The sequence below is a fragment of the Alligator sinensis genome, unplaced genomic scaffold (genome assembly GCF_000455745.1).
Source record: "Alligator sinensis unplaced genomic scaffold, ASM45574v1 scaffold557_1, whole genome shotgun sequence".
Classification (NCBI taxonomy): Eukaryota; Metazoa; Chordata; order Crocodylia; family Alligatoridae; genus Alligator; species Alligator sinensis.
Genome location: NW_005842349.1, coordinates 1,414,398 through 1,438,308, shown reverse-complemented (window position 1 = coordinate 1,438,308; position 23,911 = coordinate 1,414,398). Strand labels below are relative to the sequence as shown.

At 44.8% G+C, this 23,911-nt stretch overlaps 2 protein-coding genes across 7 annotated transcripts in view; one reads left to right on the top strand and one right to left on the bottom strand.

Moving 5' to 3' along the window:
* PAPSS2 (3'-phosphoadenosine 5'-phosphosulfate synthase 2) overlaps window positions 1-21,603 on the top strand; it is a 37,996-nt gene extending 16,393 nt beyond the window's left edge. Inside the window, exons 9-13 of the mRNA XM_025210456.1 lie at window positions 132-337; window positions 1,913-2,048; window positions 3,343-3,611; window positions 7,408-7,637; window positions 8,202-21,603. Coding sequence (XP_025066241.1) covers window positions 132-337; window positions 1,913-2,048; window positions 3,343-3,611; window positions 7,408-7,637; window positions 8,202-8,340 — 980 coding nt within the window. The 3' untranslated portion in view covers window positions 8,341-21,603. The remainder of the gene's footprint in view (window positions 1-131; window positions 338-1,912; window positions 2,049-3,342; window positions 3,612-7,407; window positions 7,638-8,201) is intronic.
* ATAD1 (ATPase family, AAA domain containing 1) overlaps window positions 660-23,911 on the bottom strand; it is a 63,196-nt gene continuing 39,944 nt past the window's right edge. For all 6 annotated transcript variants that reach the window (XM_025210453.1, XM_025210451.1, XM_025210454.1 and 3 more), the window contains one exon: window positions 660-2,017. The gene's annotated coding sequence lies outside the window, so the exon portion shown is untranslated. The remainder of the gene's footprint in view (window positions 2,018-23,911) is intronic.

Sequence of the window (23,911 nt, the reverse complement as noted above, 5' to 3'; positions counted from 1 at the left end):
TCTTCCAAGTATCCTAATAATGCAAAACTAGGATATCCTGTTTCAGAACATTTTCTTGTTCCTTTTTCTCCCCCCCCCCTTACAAACTTTAATCTTAAAATACATTAAAATAGATGGTACTTTCTTTACAGATGGTGTAATTAATCTGAGCATTCCCATTGTGCTGCCCATTTCAACGGAAAATAAGAAACGGCTGGAAGGATGCACTGAATTCACACTTGAGTACAATGGGCGGAAGGTGGCAATCCTCAAAAACCCAGAGTTCTATGAACATAGGAAAGAGGAGCGCTGTGCACGTGTCTGGGGAACGACCTGCGCAAAACACCCGCATGTCAAAGTAAGGGGGTTTGTGAATTCCATGTTTCCAATAATACATCTCAAAGGATTAAAAACTAAGGTATACTCTTTGTGGGGGGGGGGGGGGGGAATGGCTCGTTTCATATTAGGAAAGTACATGGTATTTTCTGTACACTCTCACAGCAAAATACAGAGAACCACTACCCAAAAATGATCTCATTAGAACGAATACATTGGTTTCTCAGATTCGAAGCAATCAATTAACAGCATGTTTATTACATACTGAGGGAGCAGTTTATTTCATCAGTGAGATAAAGAACTCAAAATCAAATGAATGAGAAGAAAAATAAGATACCACAGAACAGAGCTGGAGAGTTTTATATAGATGTTCTTTACATACTTATACACAAATATATATTTATAATTTAAACAACATTATATACACACACACACACACACACATTTATTTAAACTATATTTATTTTATATTATGTTTTCTGAGCTGAGTTTGTACTTCTCCTTAAGGTTCCACATACTAGTCATAGCATTTGGGGTCATCCTAATTATATCCCTTCTCAACTATTGCCATGAATGATGTGGATTTTGGTGCAGGGGAAGGGCCAAAGTGGGGGACGGTAGAGGTGCATTGATATATCTGTCCATATTGGATTGGCACCAATAAAAGGAAAATTGACATTATCGGCAATCTGCTTTTTTTGGCTGGTATAGCCCAATAATGTCACTGATAAATGCCACATGCATGCACGCAGCCATATTGTACATGTGGTCAGGAGTGGCACTTATCTCTTTTATTTATACACAATAGATTTTTCATCCTAACTATTCCAAAAGCAGTATCAGTAGAACCATTGCTAATAAAAAGGGAAGTGCATATATATGCAAAAGTCTTGCCTAAACAACCTTTTTGAAGGGTCAGTTAGTATTTGAAGAGAGAATCACTTCCAATAGACAGGGGGGTCCAACCTTTTTGAATGTGGGGCTGCATCATGAACTTTTTATCACACAGTGGGCCAGTAAGCCATATTCAAAGTCCTCACAGGAAGCGGTATCACATCACCTCACCCGAAATGAAAGTACAGTGTTTACTTTCGTTTCCCATCGCAGCACCTCAGGCCTCAGAAAACAGCTTGGAGGGCCGCATGGCAACCCACAGGCCACATGTTGGACAAGCCTGCATTAGAAGAAACCAGCCAGGCCATGATCAGACACTGCAAATCCTAGAATGCTCAAAATTTGGCACACTTCAGCACTGTCTCTCCTCCCCTCCACTGGAGAGCAGAATACCCAGCATTCCTCTCCACATACAGTCTCTGCAGGCTCCTGAGGACAGTGGAGGGCACAGAAGAGTCCACTCTATGAATTATTCAAAAGAAAGTGCTTCAAAGATGCACCTCACCTTTTGAGGGTCATCTTGGAAGTGCTTCCTTGAATATGTGTGTGTGTGTGTGTGTGTGTGTGTGTACCCTCGCTTTAAGTCATTTTTAGTTGGATTGTGGAGTTGTAGAGGAATTAAAGATAAAATGAGTGAAGATATTTTAGCACTTAATGGCTGTCACATGACTAATGTGTGTATATGTGTGTGTGTAACTTACAGATGGTAATGGAAAGTGGGGATTGGTTGGTTGGAGGAGATCTTCTTGTGCTAGAGAGAATAAAGTGGAATGATGGACTGGATCAATACCGTCTGACACCTTTGGAGCTGAAACAGAAGTTTAAAGAAATGAATGCTGGTGAGCATGTACATATGTAATGTTAAGCACCCTGCATGATCTCAGCTGGGTTAAAACCTAATTATGCTTTATCTCCCTACTGTAATATCCTCACTTTGACATAGCTTTCAGAATACAAATTGTGATATAGTGCATTTCTCTTCCCAGTAGCATTATCTAGACGTTACTTTATCAGTAGCTGTTAGTCAAAACAAGCCCACTTTACAAATCTGAGAAACAGAGCAGAAAAGTAATCAATATGGTCTTCCTTCTCCAACTGCTTCCTGCAACCTACATATATGATCTCTGTCCTATCTGAATTAATCATGAACTGTCTAGGTCACATACAGTTGGAATTGGACAATAGGAAAAGTGCCCACCTGTACCTATGAGATGTGAGATTGAAAATAGAAATGTAGGCCTTGTCCCTGTGTCTTCTTTAAAATTTCCATACAAAAAGATTGAGAAATCAGAACATTTGGCACTCAGTAAAGAGAACCTTCTGGGCAGATACAGTGCTCTTATAATGAGATCTTGTTTTGCCGGTGCCTGGAAAGATTCAACAAAACATGTCCACACCAGGGAGAAGTTCCATACCTTCCCCACCATCTCCAATGCTCTCTCAGCTTGTTTTTTGTTTTTTTTTAAAGAGTGTTCATTTAGTTAGATTTTCTAGCCTTCCTATACATCTTGTTGAACTTAGAAATTTTAGAACTGCAGTTGTGATATTTGGCATAGATTGGAAATATGTACAGTTGACACCTGAAAAATAATTTCGGCCACAAGGGGAAAATAGAACCAAGATCATATTCAGAGGAAATGTATGCAAATAAAGCAGATTTCAAAGAGCAGTTACTAGAGAAAGGGAAAATATTTGAGTGTATTATGTTATAAACTGATATAAATAATTTAAGGTCTATTCCATGTGAAGAGAGAAGATCACATCCTAGATACATTAAACATCAAACATGATCCTGTTCCATCCTGATCAAGCCCCTGAGTAGCCATTAACACACCTACTTTTGTAACACACCATTACTCTAGCCTTATGACCAGGTCACAAAAAGTAGCAAAGAGAAGGAGAACCGACCCAACTTTTTCATTGGCAGCTGTTTCATGGATTTGAACAGAATGGAATAAGATTGCATTTAGGCACCTAATAGGTGGAATAGGTTCTGGCAAACAATTTATAAGATGTCTTATGACAGACTTTTTCATCCTCATAACGATGCAATGTCCACATCTAATTATTGCTTGTTTTCTTTGAAGTTGCACCTCAACAGACTAATGACACTTCTGAATCTTTCTTTTTTAGATGCAATATTTGCATTTCAGCTGCGCAACCCTGTTCACAATGGACATGCTCTGCTCATGCAGGATACCAAACGCCATCTGCTGGAAAGAGGCTACAAACATCCTGTGCTTCTCCTGCATCCTCTTGGAGGGTGGACCAAAGATGATGATGTGCCACTTGAGTGGCGAATGAAGCAGCATGCAGCAGTGCTTGAGGAATATGTCCTAGATCCAAAGGGAACTGTGGTTGCAATCTTCCCTGCACCCATGCTATATGCTGGTCCAACAGAGGTAATGCATTTCCTGAGTAACAACCAATCCCAAATCCATAAAGTGTGGTTCTAATTATAGAAGAGACACTGTAGACACTGTCCCACCATTGTGAGACTCCTATCCATGCTCCATCAGTAGCTTCTCTATCAGTTCTGCTTGCACTACAAGATTTTCTCATTGATAGATTAAAAACAAAATTTGATACCCAAATGTCAAGCATAAAACCTGACACTAATAATAACAATGTGAGAAAATCAGAATTTAGCTAGCAGTTTAGTTGAGAATGTGCAAAGCAGCCCTTTATTCCTATAGTGATTTTGCACTTTGGTAGTCTTGGTCGTGAATATAACAGGTACAGGTAACTGAAAAAAATATAGGTGACCATGAAACAGAGCCCAAAGGAGCCATTTTCTCAAGATATATTTCAGAAACTCACTGTTTTTTATTCAGTTACTTACATTTTCCCCACTTTCATAGTATAAACTCTAGCTGCATTCTGTGGAATTAAAAATACAACTGTAACCCTTCTGCTGGGCATCAGTAGGCAGCAAGGAGGGCCAGGTTTATATTTCAGGGTATCCCATAAATTATACCAGTGGCTTGAGCCTCCACCTAGAAATCTGGGAACACTAAATTTGCTGGGGTGTCATGTGTAAACAAAACCCTCTCCTCGCAAGCAGTGTAAACACACACAAAAAAATTACAGAAAATAAAGGCAAAAAAAGCCCAAAAGAAAACACTAAATATAATTTTAAAACACTATTAACTGCAAGGCGAAGTCTATAGGTGACACCCTCTTGGGGAGGCTTCACCCATGCTCAGGCAGCCTGAGACTTGGGGCTCCCCAAAGGGTATTTCTGCGGGTCTTCACTTCTATACCTGCCCTTCAGCAATGGGCTGGAGAGGAGGCCCATACCGGAGAGTCCTATGAGCTGGTCCTTGGGTTCACTGCGCTGTGGGAAGCTGCTCAAGATTGTGGGTTCTTCTGCACTGCAAGGGGCTCCGTTGCTCCTGGAGACATGGTAGAGCACCGACCTCCACTTCTGCATGGTGGCTTGGAGGGGTTAACTGCAGCTTTTGTCAGCATACTGCACCCCAAAATTCCTAATCCTAATCCCAGCTCTTCTGGGCAAAAAAAACTGCAAAAAGTTCTCAGAGGAAAGGTTAGGCCTATCTTGGCTTGGGCCTGAACTACCAACTAGTGCCCAACCACACAGTTTGGTTGGGACATAAATTACAAAAGGGAAAACAGAAGGTCCACACCTATCTCACTGGGCCTAGACTGGGCAGCAAAAGCCAGCCAGGCCTATACTGCACTGAGGCCTGGATCAACAAGAAGTGCCAGGTCTCACCCTGGCTCAAACTGCTAGGCTCCACCCTGGCCCAAATCTGGTAGCCAGATATATATGGCTGGGGTCCAGCTGCACAGCCAGGCTGAAACGCAGTAGCTGTGAAACAGCAAAAAGGTCCCAGGCCTATGGCTGCAGCCTGGACATCCAGTTTCAACTATACCACTAAGCTGAGACTACAATATTAAAACAGAGGAGGCCAGGCCCATGTGGCCAGCAACTGCCAGGACCCCATTCCTGGTCAGTCTGCTCCAAAGATTAACACCCCTCTGGTATTATCCCACTCAAGGAAAAAAAATGGAAAGGAGGAAGAAAATAGGGGTCTCAAACTCTGTGGTGGACTTTCTCTCCCTGTATCTGAGGCTTTTCCTTCACATATCTTTTGCTTGCCTCTCCAGTGAAGATTGAGGGGAGACCCCACCACTATGGGAGCAGTTTTTCTGGTTTCCAGTTCAGCTGTGCAGCTCTTAGGAGCCCCAGGAGAGAGAAAACCTTTGTTGAATTGTTCTTATATACCTGGCATAGCATAACCTATGCCTTGTCCAGCTAGGCAGTGCAGTGCTCCAGCCTCTCTCTCACTCAGTCTGCCTGGAGGATCTTTCTTTTCCCCTGCTCAGTAGGCCAGAGGATTTTACATATTTCGCGCAGATACAGGTCTCAGTTTTCCATGTCCAGAACAACAGGGGCCATCTTGCCCACATAAGAAACACACACAGAAAAACCAGAATACACAACAACCAAAAGCATATACTTTGCCATACTCAACCCATGTGTGTAGGTGTTACACAACTATTTACCAAACCAATGTTAAGCAAATATCCTAACCAATAAGGCCTTCCCACAATTCTTGAGAGCCGGTGCTATATTCCAAAGAATGAGGGCTCTATAGCCTGTTCCATATTCCCTTCAAAAGGGAATAGAAGTATGTTGTGTCCTCACATTAGTCAAGTTCAAATTTAAAAAGTCAAAACCTCACAAAGCTTACCAAGGTTTGTCATTCTGGGTCTGATAACTTTCTAAGTTTACTTGGCGTTTTCTTTCCTCTAATCCTGGGCCATCTGAACTTCTTGAACTCTCAAGCTTTCTCCGCTCACTTAGTATAAATTCCTCAGCCTGCAATGCCACCTTGGCTTTTGTCTCAGGCTGCTTGGCTTCTGTCTTTTATTGCTTCCTAGTCACCGTGACACTTTCAGGCACCACCAGCAGAGGGAAGCGCCAGAGGCTGTCTTCCTCTTACCTTCCCTTGCCACTTCTTTTGTACCTGATGCTTCATTCAGAGCTGCTGCAATTAAAACTGTCTGCTAGCAGGCCCCTATTGATAGTAAGTGTTCAGTAACCTGTCCACATGAGGGAGAAGCCTCATTGGAGACTCAGATTTTGATTCTTGATTAATTTCTACCCCTGTGGAAGCTCCTGAAGATGGGCCTTTAATTGTTCAGTTTTTCCCAATAATTCTCCGCTCAGAATATTCCTGAGTTTCCTCATGGCTTCATCTGCTCATTCAGTGCCCACCTGGGAGTCACCTGGTTGCAATATGGACATTTAGTATCTTCCCTTCTTGTGAGCCTTTAAAAAAAGTTTGCACTTCCCTTATTATGATTATTCAATAACTCTAAACTAAATACAACCCTATATAAACCTTATAACAGAGGAATATAACATAACTATAACATAACTAGATGAGCTCAGGTGGAGTTGTACTTTTTAATGAGCAGTTTCAACATTTGTACTGTGAGCAATTTTGTGACAAATACAAAATGGAAGAGGTCTAGCTGGGCAGAGGCAGTTTCAAGTGAGTACAACACAGAGGCACAGCACATCAGGACATGATGTGCAAAGATGGCTCCAGTAGGCTGCTGGTCTACTGCAGAAATAGGGGCAACCCCTTTGGTTTATACAGAATCAAAAGTATGGCACTTTGGGAAGTCCAAGAAAAGAGAAATTATATTAAGTTGATAGAGAATACCTTGGGCTTCCCTGATTCACTAAAGCCCCCAGACAGTCCAGCCAACCATGCTTACATTATTATGTCATATATTCAACTACTAGAAAGTAGAGGCTTCTGCAGTATGGGTCTCTTGATTTTCAGATATTTTTCAGTTACATAGTTATGACAAACAGAAAACAAGCTATCGCACTGTTATTTTTACAGCCCTAAAAATAGAACAAAATCAGTTTCCTCACAGTTTCCATTAGATGTATCCTTTGCAGAACTGTCAGTTTCCACAAGTTTCATTTAATTTAAGCAGAGGATGCGGAAAGACTGGTAGTTGATGGTAATAAATCAGTAATCAGAAACAACGAGTAGCCTTCTCATGAGTGTCTTCCATTTCATTCACGTCATTCTTGTCTGCCCAGCTACAGAGGGTGCCTGACTTTCAGTTAGTTTTTTATTAAAGCCAGAAAAAAAATCTATATACATCAGTTTGCATTTAACTAGCACTATTTCTGTTTAACTTTTGCAGGTTCAGTGGCACTGCAGGGCTCGAATGATTGCTGGAGCCAATTTCTACATTGTGGGTCGCGACCCTGCAGGCATGCCTCATCCAGAGACCAAGAAAGACCTGTATGAGCCAACACAAGGAGGAAAGGTCCTTAGCATGGCACCAGGCCTGACATCCGTGGAGATCATTCCCTTCAGAGTTGCAGCATACAATAAAGTAAAAAAGGCCATGGTTTTCTATGACCCAGAAAGGTAACACCTTGCATAACAATAATAATTACTTAAACTAGCCTATACATAGTTAATATATTTAATTACTTCTTATGGTTGCCAGTTTGCCAAAAGAAAGGAAAAATACTTTTTTGTATTTCTGCTAAGAGGCAGATGAAACCATAGAAATTAGAGATCAGTTGACCCATTCCTCAAGCCCATTCATTTGCTCACGAGGGACCCAGACAAAGGATTTATTACATCTGAAACTAATGTTACAGTTAGCAAAAAAATGATCTGTTAGAGGACAAATGACAGAAGTACACTCTCTAATTTTGAGGAAACTATTTTATATTTGATGATACAAAGTAGTACTGGAAATTGAGATCCTTTTTAAGGGGTCCATTGCTACTTTCTGATGCTTATAAATAGAAACATAAAGTTTTGTGCCTTTCATGCCTACAGGGTTAGTGTATAGATAGTGCTAGCAATTTTCAAATAAAAATTTTAGCATAGAAGATAAAGTAAACTTGGAACAATTTGACTTTAATGTACAGTGGGCTGATAAAATTCATACTGATTTCATGCATGTCTGTTTTGTGCTAGGAACAATGAATTTGATTTCATCTCTGGAACACGCATGAGAAAGCTTGCTCGGGAAGGTGAAAATCCACCTGATGGATTCATGGCTCCAAAAGCTTGGAAAGTCTTGACTGAATACTACAGATCACTTGAAAAAAATTAATTCTTCCTTACATCGAAAATACTGCTATTAAGTGTGAGCACTGTCTTGTTGATTTACTATATTATAGACCAGTTACTTTGCAATTTGTAACTGGGTCAAATTATTTTTGCTAATTAGAAGTATTTTGGGCCTAATCCTCCTCCCTCTGAAGCTACTGTAAATTTTCATTTCAAAGGGAACAGCAACAGGGCCTTTATTTTTAATAGAACATGGCTCCAATTGATGATTGTCCAATCCCACATTCAGATTGTCTAGTTGGAACTTTCTGGTCAGGTAACAGTGGTGCACCCAACTCCAAGAGTGCTTAGTCAAGATGCAATCATGAGCATACAGATATGTATGCTCTAGGCAATTTAAGGTTGTTGTTTTTAACATGCCTCACATTTGTCTTGTTTACTACTTCCCACCCTGATATCTTTCTGTTGTTTTTTAGTTCCTTCTATTTTTTCTCCATGTGGTCTCTTCAGTCTAGAAATTGACTGTTGTCTCACTGTAGCTCTAATTTGAACTTTGAACAGAAGGATACAATCTGAACTCCACAGCTGAACGGCATAAGAAGGTTGAAGGGAGAAAGTGGTGCTTCAGCTTTGAGGTTTTGTTTGAGAGCTTCCATTGGCATTTCTCCTCCCAACCCAGAACTGAAAATGTTGGAACATGCTTTGATTGTAGCAAGCTGCACTAGAAAGGACATATAGATTTTAGGGCTAGGTACAGACATTCAAAAAGCCTGAGGCAGAATCAATCTTTACGCTGTTTTCTGTAAGTGGTGGTTTAGTTAGGTAGCAAACAGAATACACATTTGTCCTTGGGGGAGGGAATCTTAAACTGGATTCTGCTATTTTTAAACCAATCTTTGCACGCCGAACTTCTGTTCTGTTACAGGTATAAACTAGTTTCCAATCACTTATACCAGTAAAACTGTAATGTCTGTATCTGGCCTAAATACCTCTGATGAAACTGTTTTACACCACTGTTTCCTCTGACCTAAGTGCCATTACTCTCAATTTACACTGGCATCATTTTGAGAATCTGATTTTGAAATTCTCACATTTCGGATTTCTGAATCCAATTCCCGTTCAATATACTGGATATAGAGAGTCAGGACAGCTTTAAATTGTCTCTTTACCCTCCTCAGTGTGTGAAGCTAGTTCTTCTCTGTAGCCACTTTCATCTAGCAGAAAAACTAATTTGGGCATATATATTATTTCCAGATTCTAACAGAAAATGGAAACTGAAACTTGGGTTACCAAGTGTATCTGAAAGGGCATTTGGGTTCCCTGGAGACAGATATCATGCTAGCTGAATCCCAGAGAATCCTAGAAAAATGACTTTGCCATCTTATGTTAACTGTAAAAACAGTTAACATAAGGTGGTGTTTATTATCCTTTCCCTTGCTTTCTCCCTTCTACCATGAAGCAGTTTCCATAAGGGAAGATTGAGCAGCTCTCCTCAGCTCAGATCAGGACAGATACATTTTTAACATTTTAAACCATTTTTCTCAGATACACTCTAACTATAGTTAACTGCTTCAGGGTGCACAGTTAGGATATTGTCATAGTTACATTCCTTTCAGTTCCATGCTCAACATGCACATAAATGATGGATTAGTAGTTTATTTAGGCACACCCTACAGCAGCAAAAACACTTTAGGTCCAATGGACTGGGGAACAGGTAAGGAGAAGCTAGAAGAGGTTCTATCTAGAGAGGACAGACCATGAGGATGGCAGATTGGTAAAAAGTCTGTGTTTCTTAAAATGATGGAAGTATACATTATGTTTCTGTTACTTGAAGAATAGTGGTTAGGATCCTCAGGTGCCACTAGACTGAAATTTGGAGGTTCTCCTTCCAGATTTGACAGAAAGATGAGCCAGCATCTTTTGGACATAGACCATGCCACCATGACAAGTACTTTTTTGCCGCCTTGTAATTAATTACTGCTGTTAACTCTAGCAAGGGCTACAGAATAAATCCACCTGGAAACTGAAGCTGGCATAGACTGCTGCTCCTTTGCTGGTGAAACAGCTTTTCCTGAGTACATTGTAAGTCCTCCAGTCTGCATTAACTGCCAGTGTGATTCTTGGTAATTTAAGGTGTTGGGTTAGATCTAGAAAGCTCTGGGAAGCTTGGAACCTTTCCAGATGAGAAAACATCTATTCCCTGCTCTATACTGCTATATTTTCAGTCAGCAAAGGTATTCCCCCTTAGTTTAGGAGAGGGACCCATTGGAAGGATTTTCTTATGAAAAACCTTAGTCTTTGGAACTCTCTACTTCTGTCTCAGATTTCCCAAATCTGTTGACTATTAAAACAAGACCTGAAGCCATCGACTTCCCTAGGCTTCCAGGCAGAAAGAAGCATGATAAAAGACTGGTTAGCATTCACTGGAAGTTTACTACCTCTATAACCATGACATTGTACTTTTAATTTTTTAGGGGAGTATACACACTACTGCACCAAGTATTGTAAATTGTTTTGGTCAGCAGTCTTGCAGATTTATACAACTTCGTCAAAATGGCTTAATGGGTGTCTAAAAACTGGACAACAATGTGTTGTTATCAATGAACTTAGAAGAGCTTGCTCCTCTTTTGTATTGTAGTTTTAAGTACAGATGGATCTACACACAGGAAAACACCTGTGCTTCTGCTTCTAATTTAGTTTAGTAACATATATTTTAAGTGGAATTGTTTTGCTGTGGCCATTGTGCAACGTACAAAAAAACTACAGCAGAAATTGGAAATGTTATCTTAAAGTATTTTAGTTAATTATTTCCAGTAGTTTATGCTTTTAAAAATCTATAATAAGGAACCAAAAACTGTATCATACCTCAAGAAAATAAATACTACAAATGCAACATTAGTAGCTGAAAGTATATTAACAATAGTGCCTTTTATATTCAGGCCCTCTGGCAGGGACCTAAAAGACAAATTAATACTCCAATTTTTTATTTTAATATTTCACATTTTAAATAATGCTTTTGCATTTAATCTTAATTCAAACAAGCCAGTGAAGATGCAGTAAATTCTAATGGTTACAGCAAAACATATATGTTTATTATCCCTTTAAAAATGAGTAGAATAACTGATTACCTCTGATTAAAATAGAGTACATTCAGTACTAGTATTGTATAGTGTATTTATTAAAGACATCAGACTGGAATTTGTGCCTTAACTGATGCATCTCATGATTTAATATATTCTGAATTTGGTACTCTAATATTAAACACTCAATTTTAGTATGAATAAATATTTTTATGTATAACTAATTAATGAGTCATTAATGATTTGGACAATGGGAATGCACTCTTAGCAAATTTGTGGGCGACACCATGTTGGGGCAAATTGCAGACACTGGAGAGTGGGACTAGGATCCAGAGTGACCTGGAGAAACTGGAAACATGGTCTAGAATCGATCTGATGAAATTCAGCATGAACAAGTGCTAAGTACTGGACTTATGAAAGAAGATTGCATGCACAAATACAGACTGGGGAATGATTGACTACGCAGCAGCACTGCAGTGAAGGATCTGGGATCATAAGCTGAATATGAGCCAACAGCATACTGGGCATGTATACACAAGACACTGAAATGCGCAGTAGCCTAGTTTATGCACAATAAGTGTGTATGTCTACATATATGCATACTTACTGCACAGTAAAAATCCTTAGTACTGCGGGATGAATTACTGCGCAGTAATAAACTTGTGGATGTGCCCTGCCACTAGGGGGCTGGCCTCTGGGTTGGGAGCCTCTCCTGCCCCAGGGCTGAGCTATAGCAGCCCCTGCCTCAGGCTTTAAAAGCCTGCAAGCATTTTGAGCCCTGGGGCACACATACAGGGAACCTGAGGGCACTCCAGGCCACTGAGTCCCTCTGGGAAGGTCACAGCCTAGCTCTGCCAGCTGGTTTGCACCCCAGCACTGCTACCTGGTGCTGCAGTGCCACGTGGCTGCCTGGACAGTGCCATCCAGGCCAGCAAGACACCACGGGCTGCTGCAGCCTCCAGCCAGGCCTGTCAGCCTTCTGGCCCAGGTGCAAGCAGATTCTGGCCAGCAGGGTCAGTAACCCACAGCTCACCCCCAGCAGCCTGCCTTATGCCTGCATGTGCTGCGGGGCATTGACCTCTGTTGTGCAGCTGCCAGTCCCATTCCAAGCCCCTGCGCTGGATGCTGCAGGCAGCTGCCCAGGCCTGGCAGGACAAGGACAGCTGCACGGGGGCCCAGAGAGCTGATGCAGGACCCATGATGGCCTGGTCCTCCTCACCCAGGCCTGTGCCCATGCCTGTGCCCACGCCCATACCTTCCACCTGGGGTCCCAACTGAACCAAGGAGGAGACTGGTGATCTCATGGCACTGTGGGGCGAGGTGAAGGTGCAGTGCCAGTGTGTCTCTTGTAAATCAAAGTAACTGGTTCTTCCATTCAATTCAGCACTGGTAAAGCATCACCTCGAGTACTGTGTCCAGTTTAGGCCCCATACTTCAAAATGGATGTGGACAGATTGAAAGGAGTGCAGCAGAGAGCAACAAAAATGATTAAGGGCTTGGGAGCAAGACTTACCTGGTATGGCTGAAAGAACTAGGGTTACTTAGTCTGGAGAAGAGAAGACTGGAGATAGAGGATATACAGCAAGAATAGAGATGGGCTTTTCCCCATGTCTGCAGGAGACAGAACTAGGAGCAATAGCCTCAAACAGCAGCACAGGAAATTTAGGTTGGAGATTAGGAGGAACTTTCTATGTGGTAGTCAAACAGACCTAGAAAAATTGTGGGATCTCCTTCTCCTGAAGATTTTCAAATGCAGGTTAGACAGACACTTGACTGGGATGGTTAGTCAGGGATGATCCTACACTGAGCAGGGATCTAAAGTAGATGACGTGAGATTCCTCCCAACCCTACTTTCCTGTTTGTTACTTCATGGACTTTTGGAATTTCTTTAAAAAATAAGAAAGCTCAGAGGGGAGAGGGGTTTTTTGACAAGTATTTGTGCCTGCAGTTCTCACCATCAGCATTGTTATTCCCTTCTGCTCATGGGGGGTTTAGGAAGCCTAGGAACCTGGCCACTGAAACAGTGATAAATCCTACAGGCTCGATACCAGTGATAAACCCTACTGACCTGTTACTACCTGAACCACCTATGACTTCTCAATGCTGCTTTATGGTATGCTCAAGTAAAAACAAAGTTTCTGCCTCTGCATCTGAGAGTCAATCACACATGGACCATGTAAAAGTCAACATCTTAAGAAACCCACCCCCCAAAAAAAAGGATGTTAAAGAAATTAGAATATTTGGTTCAGCCAGATCTTAACCCCTAACCCCTGATTCCCTGATATCTCAGGGAAAGGTGCTCCTATCTGTAAGGGAAAAACAGTGAAACAGTAAAAACAATTATTTGCCGCTTGAAATGAGTGCTTCAGGGGAAAGGAGGAGGATTTTGATTTCTACCACCATTAGGGTAAGTGAATAAGGTCCCTTGGATTACACTTTATTCAGGTTTTAATACCACACTGATCTGTATTATTTGAATGCCTTCTTGTAGCAGAGCAAAGTTGATTTAGCTAACAGTTTCTCATCTTCTCTCCTCAGAGGTTAGGGGAGAATTTTGTGTCCAGTGTAGTGCCATAGAAGTGTATTTTAATATTTTAAATTTTCCCGTGCACCAGGAGAGCCAATCTTTTTGGCAGAAGTGCCACAAAATTAAGCCCTATGGCCCGCCCCCCCCAGTGCTACTATGATACTCTTCCCTCCCCAACTGCTTTATGCTGCTTGGCTGCCTGCTTCCTCTCACCTCTGCTACAGAGCGGCCATCCCTGTCATGCATAATGCTTTGTGTCATAGGCAGCAGGTTGAAGCAGTGTACCTTGCACTGAGAAAGTGGTATAGTCTATTTTATTAATTCATAGTACTTGTCCAAGTTAATTCCATTGTCTAGGTCTAAACTTTAAGAAGTGTCAGGCTCTTGTACAGGTTAGCATTACCTCTATTGTAGAATCCATCAGGTAAGAGAAACAAAACTTTCATTCCTTTTCTTGGAAGTCTAAGCTCTTTTGGCTATCCAGATACTGGCTACTGAGTACCTTGATAGTAAGGACCTAGATCGTAGATTTAACTCTATTTTGTGAGATAAGATCATGTAAAGAGCTATTTAAGTTTGATGTACTTGTTGTGGCCGGTGGCTGGGAAGATGCTAGCATGTATTTCCCCAGGAGAGTTGATGAAGACTCAAATACTTGAGACCAGGTTATCAGCAACCAAAACAGAGCAGTGTGTCCTGGGTAACCTGGGGTGGCACAAAGTGTTAGTCATAAATGTGTGAGAGTTTAAGTCACCAATAAATACTAACACATACCTCTGGTCTGAACTGTCCATCTACAGGTAGCTACCTTCAACCAAACCAGAATGCCTGGCAGCTACAGAAACATCATAATGCACAGTATCTCAAAACTGCAATTCATTGGAGTAATCTGCAGCCGGGAATTTAAGGATATGTAAAATGCTTCATTTGAGGCTGTTTGATTGATAAAAACCTGGGACAAAAAGGACCCCCCTCCCCAATGCCTTTGGCAATTAACCTAAATTAGTTGCAACTAACGTGTTACCCTGGAAAAAAAATTAGCATATGTTATATTGCATACTCCACCAGTATTTCACATGGGATTCCTTTGTAGGATCCCAGGCCAAAAGTTTCCTAGGCAAAATGTAATGTCTATTTCTAAAGTGATCACTGCACCCATGCCCTTGTAGGAAAAAAAAAATCCCTGCTTGCTATTTAATACGATGGATTTGTAGCTGATAAGAAGTCCAAGTGTGTGGGAAAGTCACCAAAGGCCAGATTACAGAGCACTTGGCATCCATCATTAAAACCACATTTACAAAAGAGTACACTCTATCTGTAACAGGGAGTCTAACACTTCTGCTACTTTAAGGGAAAAAAATTGTGGCAGACAGAGGCCAGGCAGCAGCATACAGGTCAGCTACAAAGGAGTAGGCAGCTGGGAGCACTTTCCTAGACAGAGAGTGGCACATTAAGGTGAAAGGCAACACTTGCAGCCAGCCAAGGAAATATTGCTCAGAGGCTGGATGCAAGAAGGCAGGCAATTAGAGGCCAAAGGCTAGGACCGCTCAGTGAAGGGCAACAGTTTGAGCGGTAGCCAGCGTGCTTATGTTTCAATTACAGTTATAAGTGGTGGATCAGGTTTGGGACTAGTTACAGAAGATGGAGGGAGGTCCCAGTGGTGCCTGAATGGCACACAACTGTTTTGGGGAGCCCCACCAGGGGCCAGGGCTCAAGACACAGAATAGATTCCTGCCAGGGCAAGTAAGCCTTGAAGATAGAAAGATTGGAGCACAATACCCCAAGGGGTGAAATCACAGCCTGAGTGGAGTGAGAACCAGGGCCAGGGGCCCATAGTCCAGAGGGGCAGAATCACAGCCAGAAAGAGGCAAGAACCAGGGCCAGGGGCCCATAGTCTAAGTAGGGCAAGAATAAACAGGGCCAAGGAGCCCACAGCCCAAGAAGCGAGAACAAGGGCCAACAGTCCATAGTCCAGGAGGAGCAGAAGTGGGGGAAAAAAAAAAAAGAGGCCTGAGCCCAAGGAGGGGCAAGAGATAGAGAAGGCAGAGGCCTGAATATACTGAAGCAGTGATTAGGGCTGAACACTCATTGATGAGTGACTGGTAACACCTGTGAGGCATGGGCATGGCTGTAGGGGATCTCAGAGATCATGAATAGTCCATAAGGCATCTGGTGTCCCCTACACACCCCTTGGGATAAGAGAACCCACCTTGCATAGGGATAAATAGGGATCAATCAGATCTGAGGGGGATATACTGGCCAGAAGACAGGCTGAGGCTCACGCTTAGGCCCTTACGCAGCCTCCCTTTCCAAATCTAGTAAGAATACCAAGGCATGGCAGGAAAGAGCAAAAGGAGGGTAGCCTAGAGGCAGAACTGGGAAGGAGGTGTTTGGCCACCAAGTGGGCATCACTGCCACTTCTGGGGCCTGGTCCTGTTACACCCAAGGTGGGTAATTATTTCAGCTGGAGGTCCGCTTAACGACTTTAGGTGCCCCACCCTCTGTCATCTTAGGACCAGAAGTCCCACCTCTAACCCCTGACCTTTGCCACCAGAAGTCCCTCCCCTTACCCCCAGAAGTACTCTTGGAACTGGAAAAATACCAAATCATATACCAAAAATCAAACATCTACTATATTTTATACTATACTATACATATTTTATTTCAAAAACTATTTTTGTCCTGACTTACATGTGTTTGTTCCCAATCTGCGTACCATCGGGCTGAGTGGGCTCTGTGCCTTCACATGCAGCCACCCTCTGGAGTACTTGAAGCTCCACGTGGAGGTGTGAAGCTGGTCCAGCCAATGCCTGCAGTGCTAGCATGAAACCAGCCTGGCCTGGCTCAAAGATGTGTGCCGGTGGGCTGGGCCAGGTCCATGCCACCACATGCAGCTCCCAGGATTCAGCCAGAGATGCGTGCTGTTGGGGGACTTTGCCTGCAGCAGACACTGAACACCTTGAGCATCCACCGCCAGCAGCAGGCGCTGTGCCCATGGGGAGGGGCTGTGGCAGGGGGGCTTGCACCCACCCACAAACCCCAAACCTACCCACACAATATCCCCCCCCTTCCTGCAGGAAGGAGCTTCCCCCCCTCCTGACCAGCTGTCCAGTTGTGCACCATCATGCTTGGTGCTTTCACATGGGGCTCCCAGTTAAGAGTGCTGGGAGCCCCATGGAGGTGGAAGCACAGAGCCCACCCAATCCAATGGCACACAATCTCTGAAAGCCTGTGGCTCCTGTTGGCTTTCAGAGGGGCAGCCACAGGCAGGTAATGATTATTTTTTGGTAGGGCCCTGCAGGCCAGATAGAATGGCTTGGTGAGCCAAATCCAGCCCGCGGCCATTTTTTGCCTGCTTCTGTGTTACATTATCCAATAAAAATATATTAAAATGTCCCATCGACACATCAGTATATTACCGTCAACACCCAGTATATTAAATGTATAGAAAATCTGGTGCAGTGTGAAATACTCCCTCAGCACACTGAAAGACGCTTGACAGCTTTGCCCTTGAGCATGAGACTATAACAACTGAAAAACAGATGCATTTATTTGAGAATTAAATTATCAGTAGTTAAAGTTAATATTTACAATTAGAGCTGTTGTTTTCAAAGCATCCATAGAAAGTTAGACACCAAAATCCTATTCAACCTCAACAGGTTGTGTTCAATCTCTGAAATTCTCTTAAGAAGTCCATCCTAAATTGTCAACATTAGACTCCAGTACCGCTGATCTGCAATTCAAAGACTGTGTTCTGATGAATTTGGAAGCTTCCTGGGTCTCCTTTTAAATGTTGTTGAAGGTGAAAATGATTGATGTGGCCACCCACACAGCCTAATCCACATCTTTCTAAAGCTGGAAACTTGAGTTCCAGGAATAATGGAGATCTTTGTGACTTCGCTAGGCCTGTTAATAACTCATAAATCTAATCCGTCTTGCCCAGTCTCAAGAAAATCAGTGTATAAAGCTGACTTTAATTTCATCCACACTGGGCATATCTACACATGCCTCTTTTAAGCAGTCTTATCCTAAAAAAATCACTATTTTTAAGGTGTATTAAGAGTGTGTGTCTACATAAAGCAGGTATCAAACTTTGGTGTGAATAGCTCAGTCACAGTGCAAGTATAGACGTGCTCATGTGTATTAACATAGTACACATCAATGGACACGCCATGCTAATGTGCATTAGTACATCTGCATGTGCACTAATGCAATTTAGCTAGTCGTGACTAAATTTAATGTGCCTTAATGTGCATTAGCGCATCCACGTGTAGACACACGCCTAAATCACCTTAGTGTGTCTTAAGCAAAGGCACATGTAAATACATCCATAGACATGCCCACTGGTAGGAAAAAGTAGCATTTAAGGAATTAGTGTCAGGATTCTTTCAGGACAAATCTCCCAATGACAGAACTGGGTCAGACTAATGGTCCCTCTAGCCCAGGGGTGAACAGTTATTTGGGCCCAGGGGCCACGTAGGGAATTTTGATGAGTTGTGGAGGGCCAAGTCAGCACCCCTCCCGCACCTCCTGCCACAACAACTTGCCAAAACTCCCTATGTGGATGGGGCTGTGGGTGAGCAGGGAGCAGTGTTTGAGAGCAAGACAAACAGGCAAGGCCAGGATCACAGGACAGGGTTGCAGGGTGGTGATAACACAGGGCTGGGACCCAGGACAGAGCCATGATCTGCTCCCTGCATGCCCCTGCCCTGTGGGGAGGGGGAGGGGGATGTGGAGAGTTTATGTGAGTAGGGTGTATGTGGGGGCATTTGCACACATGGGGGGTGGGGGCATGAGCTGCCTGGGCGTTAAGTCCTGGGAGCCAACCAGGGGTGAGGAGAGGAAGGGGACAGGTGTGTGCAGAAGAGTTCACCTGGGCTGTACCATCTGTGACTACCCCCCATGGTGATCCATGTGGGGCTGAGCCTTGCCCAGAGCAGCCTGCACCACACTCCAGCCTGTGACCAGTGACCCAGCCCAGCCAGTGCACACAGCTTACTGGCAGGGCTACTCTTGGTGTTGCTGCAGCTACCCAGGTGCTGCTCAGGCTCCCCTTGTCTCCAGTGGCACCTCTTCCTCCTGTTCCTGCTGCATCACTCTGGGCCGGGAGGAAGCTTCAGGTGGGTGGCCTTGCCCCAGTGTGTGGGACTCAGGCTCCAGCTCCCAACTGACTTCCACCCACTCAGTCACCCATGCCAGAAAGGCAGAGGGATGGAAGGGCAGCCAGAAGCTGGAGTTCTGAGCCCCATGCACTGGGAAAGGAGCTGCCTGGCTGAAGCTTCCTCCCTGCTCAGAGCTGCGCAGCAGGAGCAGGAAGAGGAGCCACCATTGGAGGTGAGGGGAGATGAACAGCACCCAGTTGGCTGCAGCTGCACCAGGAAACTGTGCATGCTGGCCTGCACTGGGCCTGCCAGATGTAGACTAGAGAACAGCACAGGTTGCCTTGGGCAGAGCACTGCAGGTTGGATCTAGTCAAGTGGCTGTGGGATCTGGCCAGTGGGCTGTATTTTGCCCACCCCTGCTCTACCCCCATGTCCCGTGTCTGGCAATGCCAGAAGTGTATGCTTTAAAGGGAAAGCATATGAACAGGGTATATCTAGAGCAGTGAGTCTCAACCAGGCTGTTGTGGTGTCCCCTCTGGGGTGCCATGTGGGGCAGTGAGCAGGTAAAACTGCCCCATATGCTCCTCCTGCATTAGGGCTCTAATAAGCCTAAAGCAGGCAGCAAAGTAGACCTGTGCCATGCAGCTCCTTCTGACCTGTCCCCTGCAACTTCCTCTTGGGAATAGGCACAGAACTGTCCCATCCACTGCTGTTTCCAGGAGGAGTATTAGGGGCACTGGACCAGACCCAGTCTACTTAATGCTGATCAGAGCCTTAATGCAGGAATGCGCATATGTGGCACAGCCCTTCTCAGCCTGACTTTGCAGCACTGGAATGTTTCATTGCAATTGCACAGTCCCTCTTGGCAGAACCTGGCTGAGAAGCACTCAGGTAAGCTGAGGAAGCAGCAACAGCGCTTCTCAGCCAGGGATGCTCTTGCATTCAGAGACTTGGCAGAATGCCTTGACCATGAAAAGGCTGAGAACCACTGATCTAGAGTGATCTATTCCCTGTTCTTTATGTCCCCTGGCATCCATTATCATTGGTTTGGAGATGCCAGAGGAAGCATGTCTGACTGTTGTTTAATAGCTATTAATGGATCTACCATCCATGAATTTGGCAAATCCCTTTTTGAACCTGACTATACGATCTGCCTCTACAACTTGCTCACTGAGACAAGGATCACTTGTCAGAGCCACTGCAACACCATGTGGGTATGAGAACATCAAACTATTCAGAACCAGATTTAGGAAGCAACTTCAGTTTAGTTGTTTAAGGGACATTTTTTTTAGTTCTTTTTCAGCAAATTGCAAATTAGCCCCTCAAAACCAAGAGAAGCTATGTATATAAACCACATTGAGACACCACAGCAACACATGCCAAGGAAGGGCAAACATAACTAGTGCTTTCATTCATACCTGGATTCAGAGTAAAAGGTGCAGAATGAGTGGAGGAGTTCCAGAGGACTGCTTTGTGAATGGAAGAGAAAAAAAGAAATGTGGTTCACGGGATAATCTGTGATGATGTCCTACACCACATCCTTCTGACTTATTCACATAACCAAATGTGGTTGAACTGTTCTTGTTCTTTTTCCCCAAGTGTGGAGGCGCACCTTTGGGTGCTTGCCACTTTAAGGACCTGAGCAGGCTGTGAGGTAGTCTGCAGGTGACTGCAGGGCCAATCAGGTGGTCACATGACAGCCAGGAGGCCGCCTGATTGGACTAGGGTGTATAAGAACAGTATAAGAACAGGCCCTGAGGAGCAGAGAGAAGAGTTGCTGCAGGGATGCTAAGGATTGGCTGCTCCCAGGAACAGTCTGGAAGTCATGGGTAGGAGCTACAGGGATGGAGGAGGTTCCTAGGGACGCAGCGGGGTCCCAAACCCTGAGGAAAAGGTGATGGGCCTAGGAAAGAATGAGGCCTGCCTTGTAAAAGGGGCTTAGAGTTGGTGAGCTACTGAGGGCCTCAGATGAGTCCAGTGGTGAGAGAGGCTGATGCTTGAGACCTCTAGGGCTCTAGGCAAACCTGGGGAAGTTGATGGCTTTGATGGGGCCCAAGGTGGACCCCTGCCAAGTAGGAAGTGCAGCTGCTGCCAGACCGATCCTTTACCTCAACTGGTCAATGCAAGGGTGCCAGGGCCATCAGGCCAAAAAGGCAAGCAAGCCCAGCACAAGGCGCAGATCAGGGCTGTGGAGAGCTACTAGCACCCTGACTGGCCTGAAGGCAGGTCCAGGGCCTTAAGCAGACCAAACATCCCCCTTTTGGGGGGAACCCACTGCCAAAAGAGGATAGGGGTCAGCCAGCAAGCAGGCTGATATGAAGGAAGCTACAGCTCAGCCTCCTGAGAGACATCCTAAAAAGGGGGCCTGGGAGAGATGGGACAGTGACTGAGGGCAGTCTGTGAGATGGAGGCTGCAGTAGTGTGTCCAGGAGAGCAAGCAGCTGGGGCCAAGTGTGAGAATAAGAGCAGGACAGGTAGGCCTCCAGAAATGACCTAAAACTACACCCTGCTGGGGTAGGATGGTGTGCCTTCCTACACCCTGCTGGGGTAGGATGGCATTTCCTGGGGTAGGATGGTGTGGTGGGGCAGCCCCCAGGAAATGCCACACCACTGCCTCCCTAGTGAAAGGTGAGTAGGGAGTGCTGGACAGCCTCAGCCCCCACTGCCTTGTGGGTGACCCTGTGGAAAGGCTCAGGGAACACACCCTGAGAGAAAAGCAACAGGCTTGGGCACCAGCACCAGGGGGCAGAAGGGCCTGAGGCCCAAGGCCTAAATTGGAGTGAGGTCCAGGTATGTCTGAAGACACCAGAGGCCTGAGTGGGCCGCAAGCCAAGAGTGGGGTCCATACACATTGACAGTCATCTGAGGACCATGGGGTGTAAGGCCCCATAGCCCCAGTGATGGGGTAGAGTGTAAGGGGCTAGAAGCCCAATGAGAGGCATAGAGCCCAGGGTGCACACAGGAGATTTGCAGTGAGTGGGGCATGACGTCAGCACATGTCTATGGACACCTGAGGCCAGATTTGGGCCAGAGGCTGAGTGCAACCCAGTAATTGGGCCACAGAAATAATAGTGGATAGTTTGGGCCAGTGGCCTAGTGCGGCCCAGCAATAGGGCTAGGTGAGTTAGGAGTGATTTGGATGCAATCTGCGATGCCTAGGACACGGTAAAGGGAAGGTTGGAGTGGTGTATTACACCCTTGGCATGAGGGCGTTAAATGGGCTGCTTCCTGCATTTTTCCGTCAAGTTTCAGATGCGTCAAGGCATGGCAGGGGAATCAGGGTGGGAGGGCTGATACTGACTGGCCCCGAGATGGCCCCATCACACCAAACACTGGAACCAAAAGCTGACCTCAAGGACAGAAGGGCAATTCAATGGTATCCTCAGAAATCTAGGTGACTTCTTCATGAATAGGGAGGACACAGGCTGGATTCAATTGACAAGACTTAGCCACAGGGCAGTGACCTAAGATACCAACCAAGACAGACCAGCAGGAGACCTAAACATAGTCAAATAGGCACCATCAAAGTGACAATAATTCCTCAGGTAGGAAGACCACTGATTCAGGAAGATCCTAAGCATATGAATAGTATATGAACACTAAGCATCTGTGCACTGAAGTGCTTTAGGAAAAGAAACTAAATTGATAAATGATTTTTATTTGATTTCCCTTCACCTACACTTAGGAACAGGCAGCCATAATGCACAATTTAACTAAAACATAGAAGTTGCTTTTATTACACAAATGCTAACCATGTGCAAGGCCACAGAGGAACCATCAATCACTTTAATGCATCTACTACATTTTCCTTTCATTCCAACAAACACTTAGCCAGGGTAGTTTAAACAGGGCTAATCCTGCTTCGAGCAAGGGGATTAGATAAATGGACCTCTTAAAGTCCCTCCTAGTCTTGATTTTACTCATTCTAATTTAGTCAGTACTGGATACACAAGTTGTCTGTCACTGTTACTTTAAAAATCCTTGCTGATTTTTCCTCTGGACATTTTTTACAGTCTTTTCATACATGTTATTTTCATTGGGACTAAAGGAAGTGTGTTACAGGATAAAATCCTGTATAGTACTACGATTTTATAGACATACAATCTAGGGTGAAGTAAAAGGAGATGGGGGCTTACTGTGTCAGCTGCTCCACAGTCACTACATGGGTATAGGCCAGAGGTAGGCAATGTTTTTTGGCCAGAGTACCGAAAACCCCCACAATGCTTACCTTGGAAGATGCCAGAGTGCCAGCATGCCAGAAAAACAAAATGAGGGTAGGGGTACATGGCAGGATGCCCTGCTTGTGCCCCATGCCCCCCAGCCAAAGCCCCTGCCCCCCAGCCCTGTGCTTCCTGCCCAAAGCCCCAGCCCAGGCTCTGTGGGTATCAGCAGCTATCCAGAACCTGGGCTAGCTGCAAACATCTGCTACCTCTCTGCTCCGGCCCCAGCTGACTCCCAGCCCGAGACCCGGCCCCGGGGAGGCAGGACATACGGGCAATGCTCCCCTCATCGCTTCTGCATAGCAGGGCTGGAATCTGGTGCAGCAGGGTACAGTGGGGAATGCAGAAAGCTACCTGCTCTGAGCTCCCCGCTGTGTGCACAGGAGCAGCATGGGCAGCAGTACAGGGTTGTGCCCCTCACTGCTGCCCCCACCTGCAGGGGAAGTATGGCCAGGGCAGTGGGGAGGTGGGAGCAGGCAGCTTTCTGCACTCCCTGCTGTGTCCTGCCCTGCCAGGTTCCAACAATGTTTTGCAGAAGCAGTGAGGTCACAGTGGGGAACACTGCCGGTATGTGCTGCCTTCCTAGAGGCTGGGCCCAGGTCTGGGGCTGGGACGCAGCGGGGGCCGGGGCCAGGGCCAGGACCAGGGCCAGGACAGAGAGGCAGATGTTTGCAGCTGGCCCAGG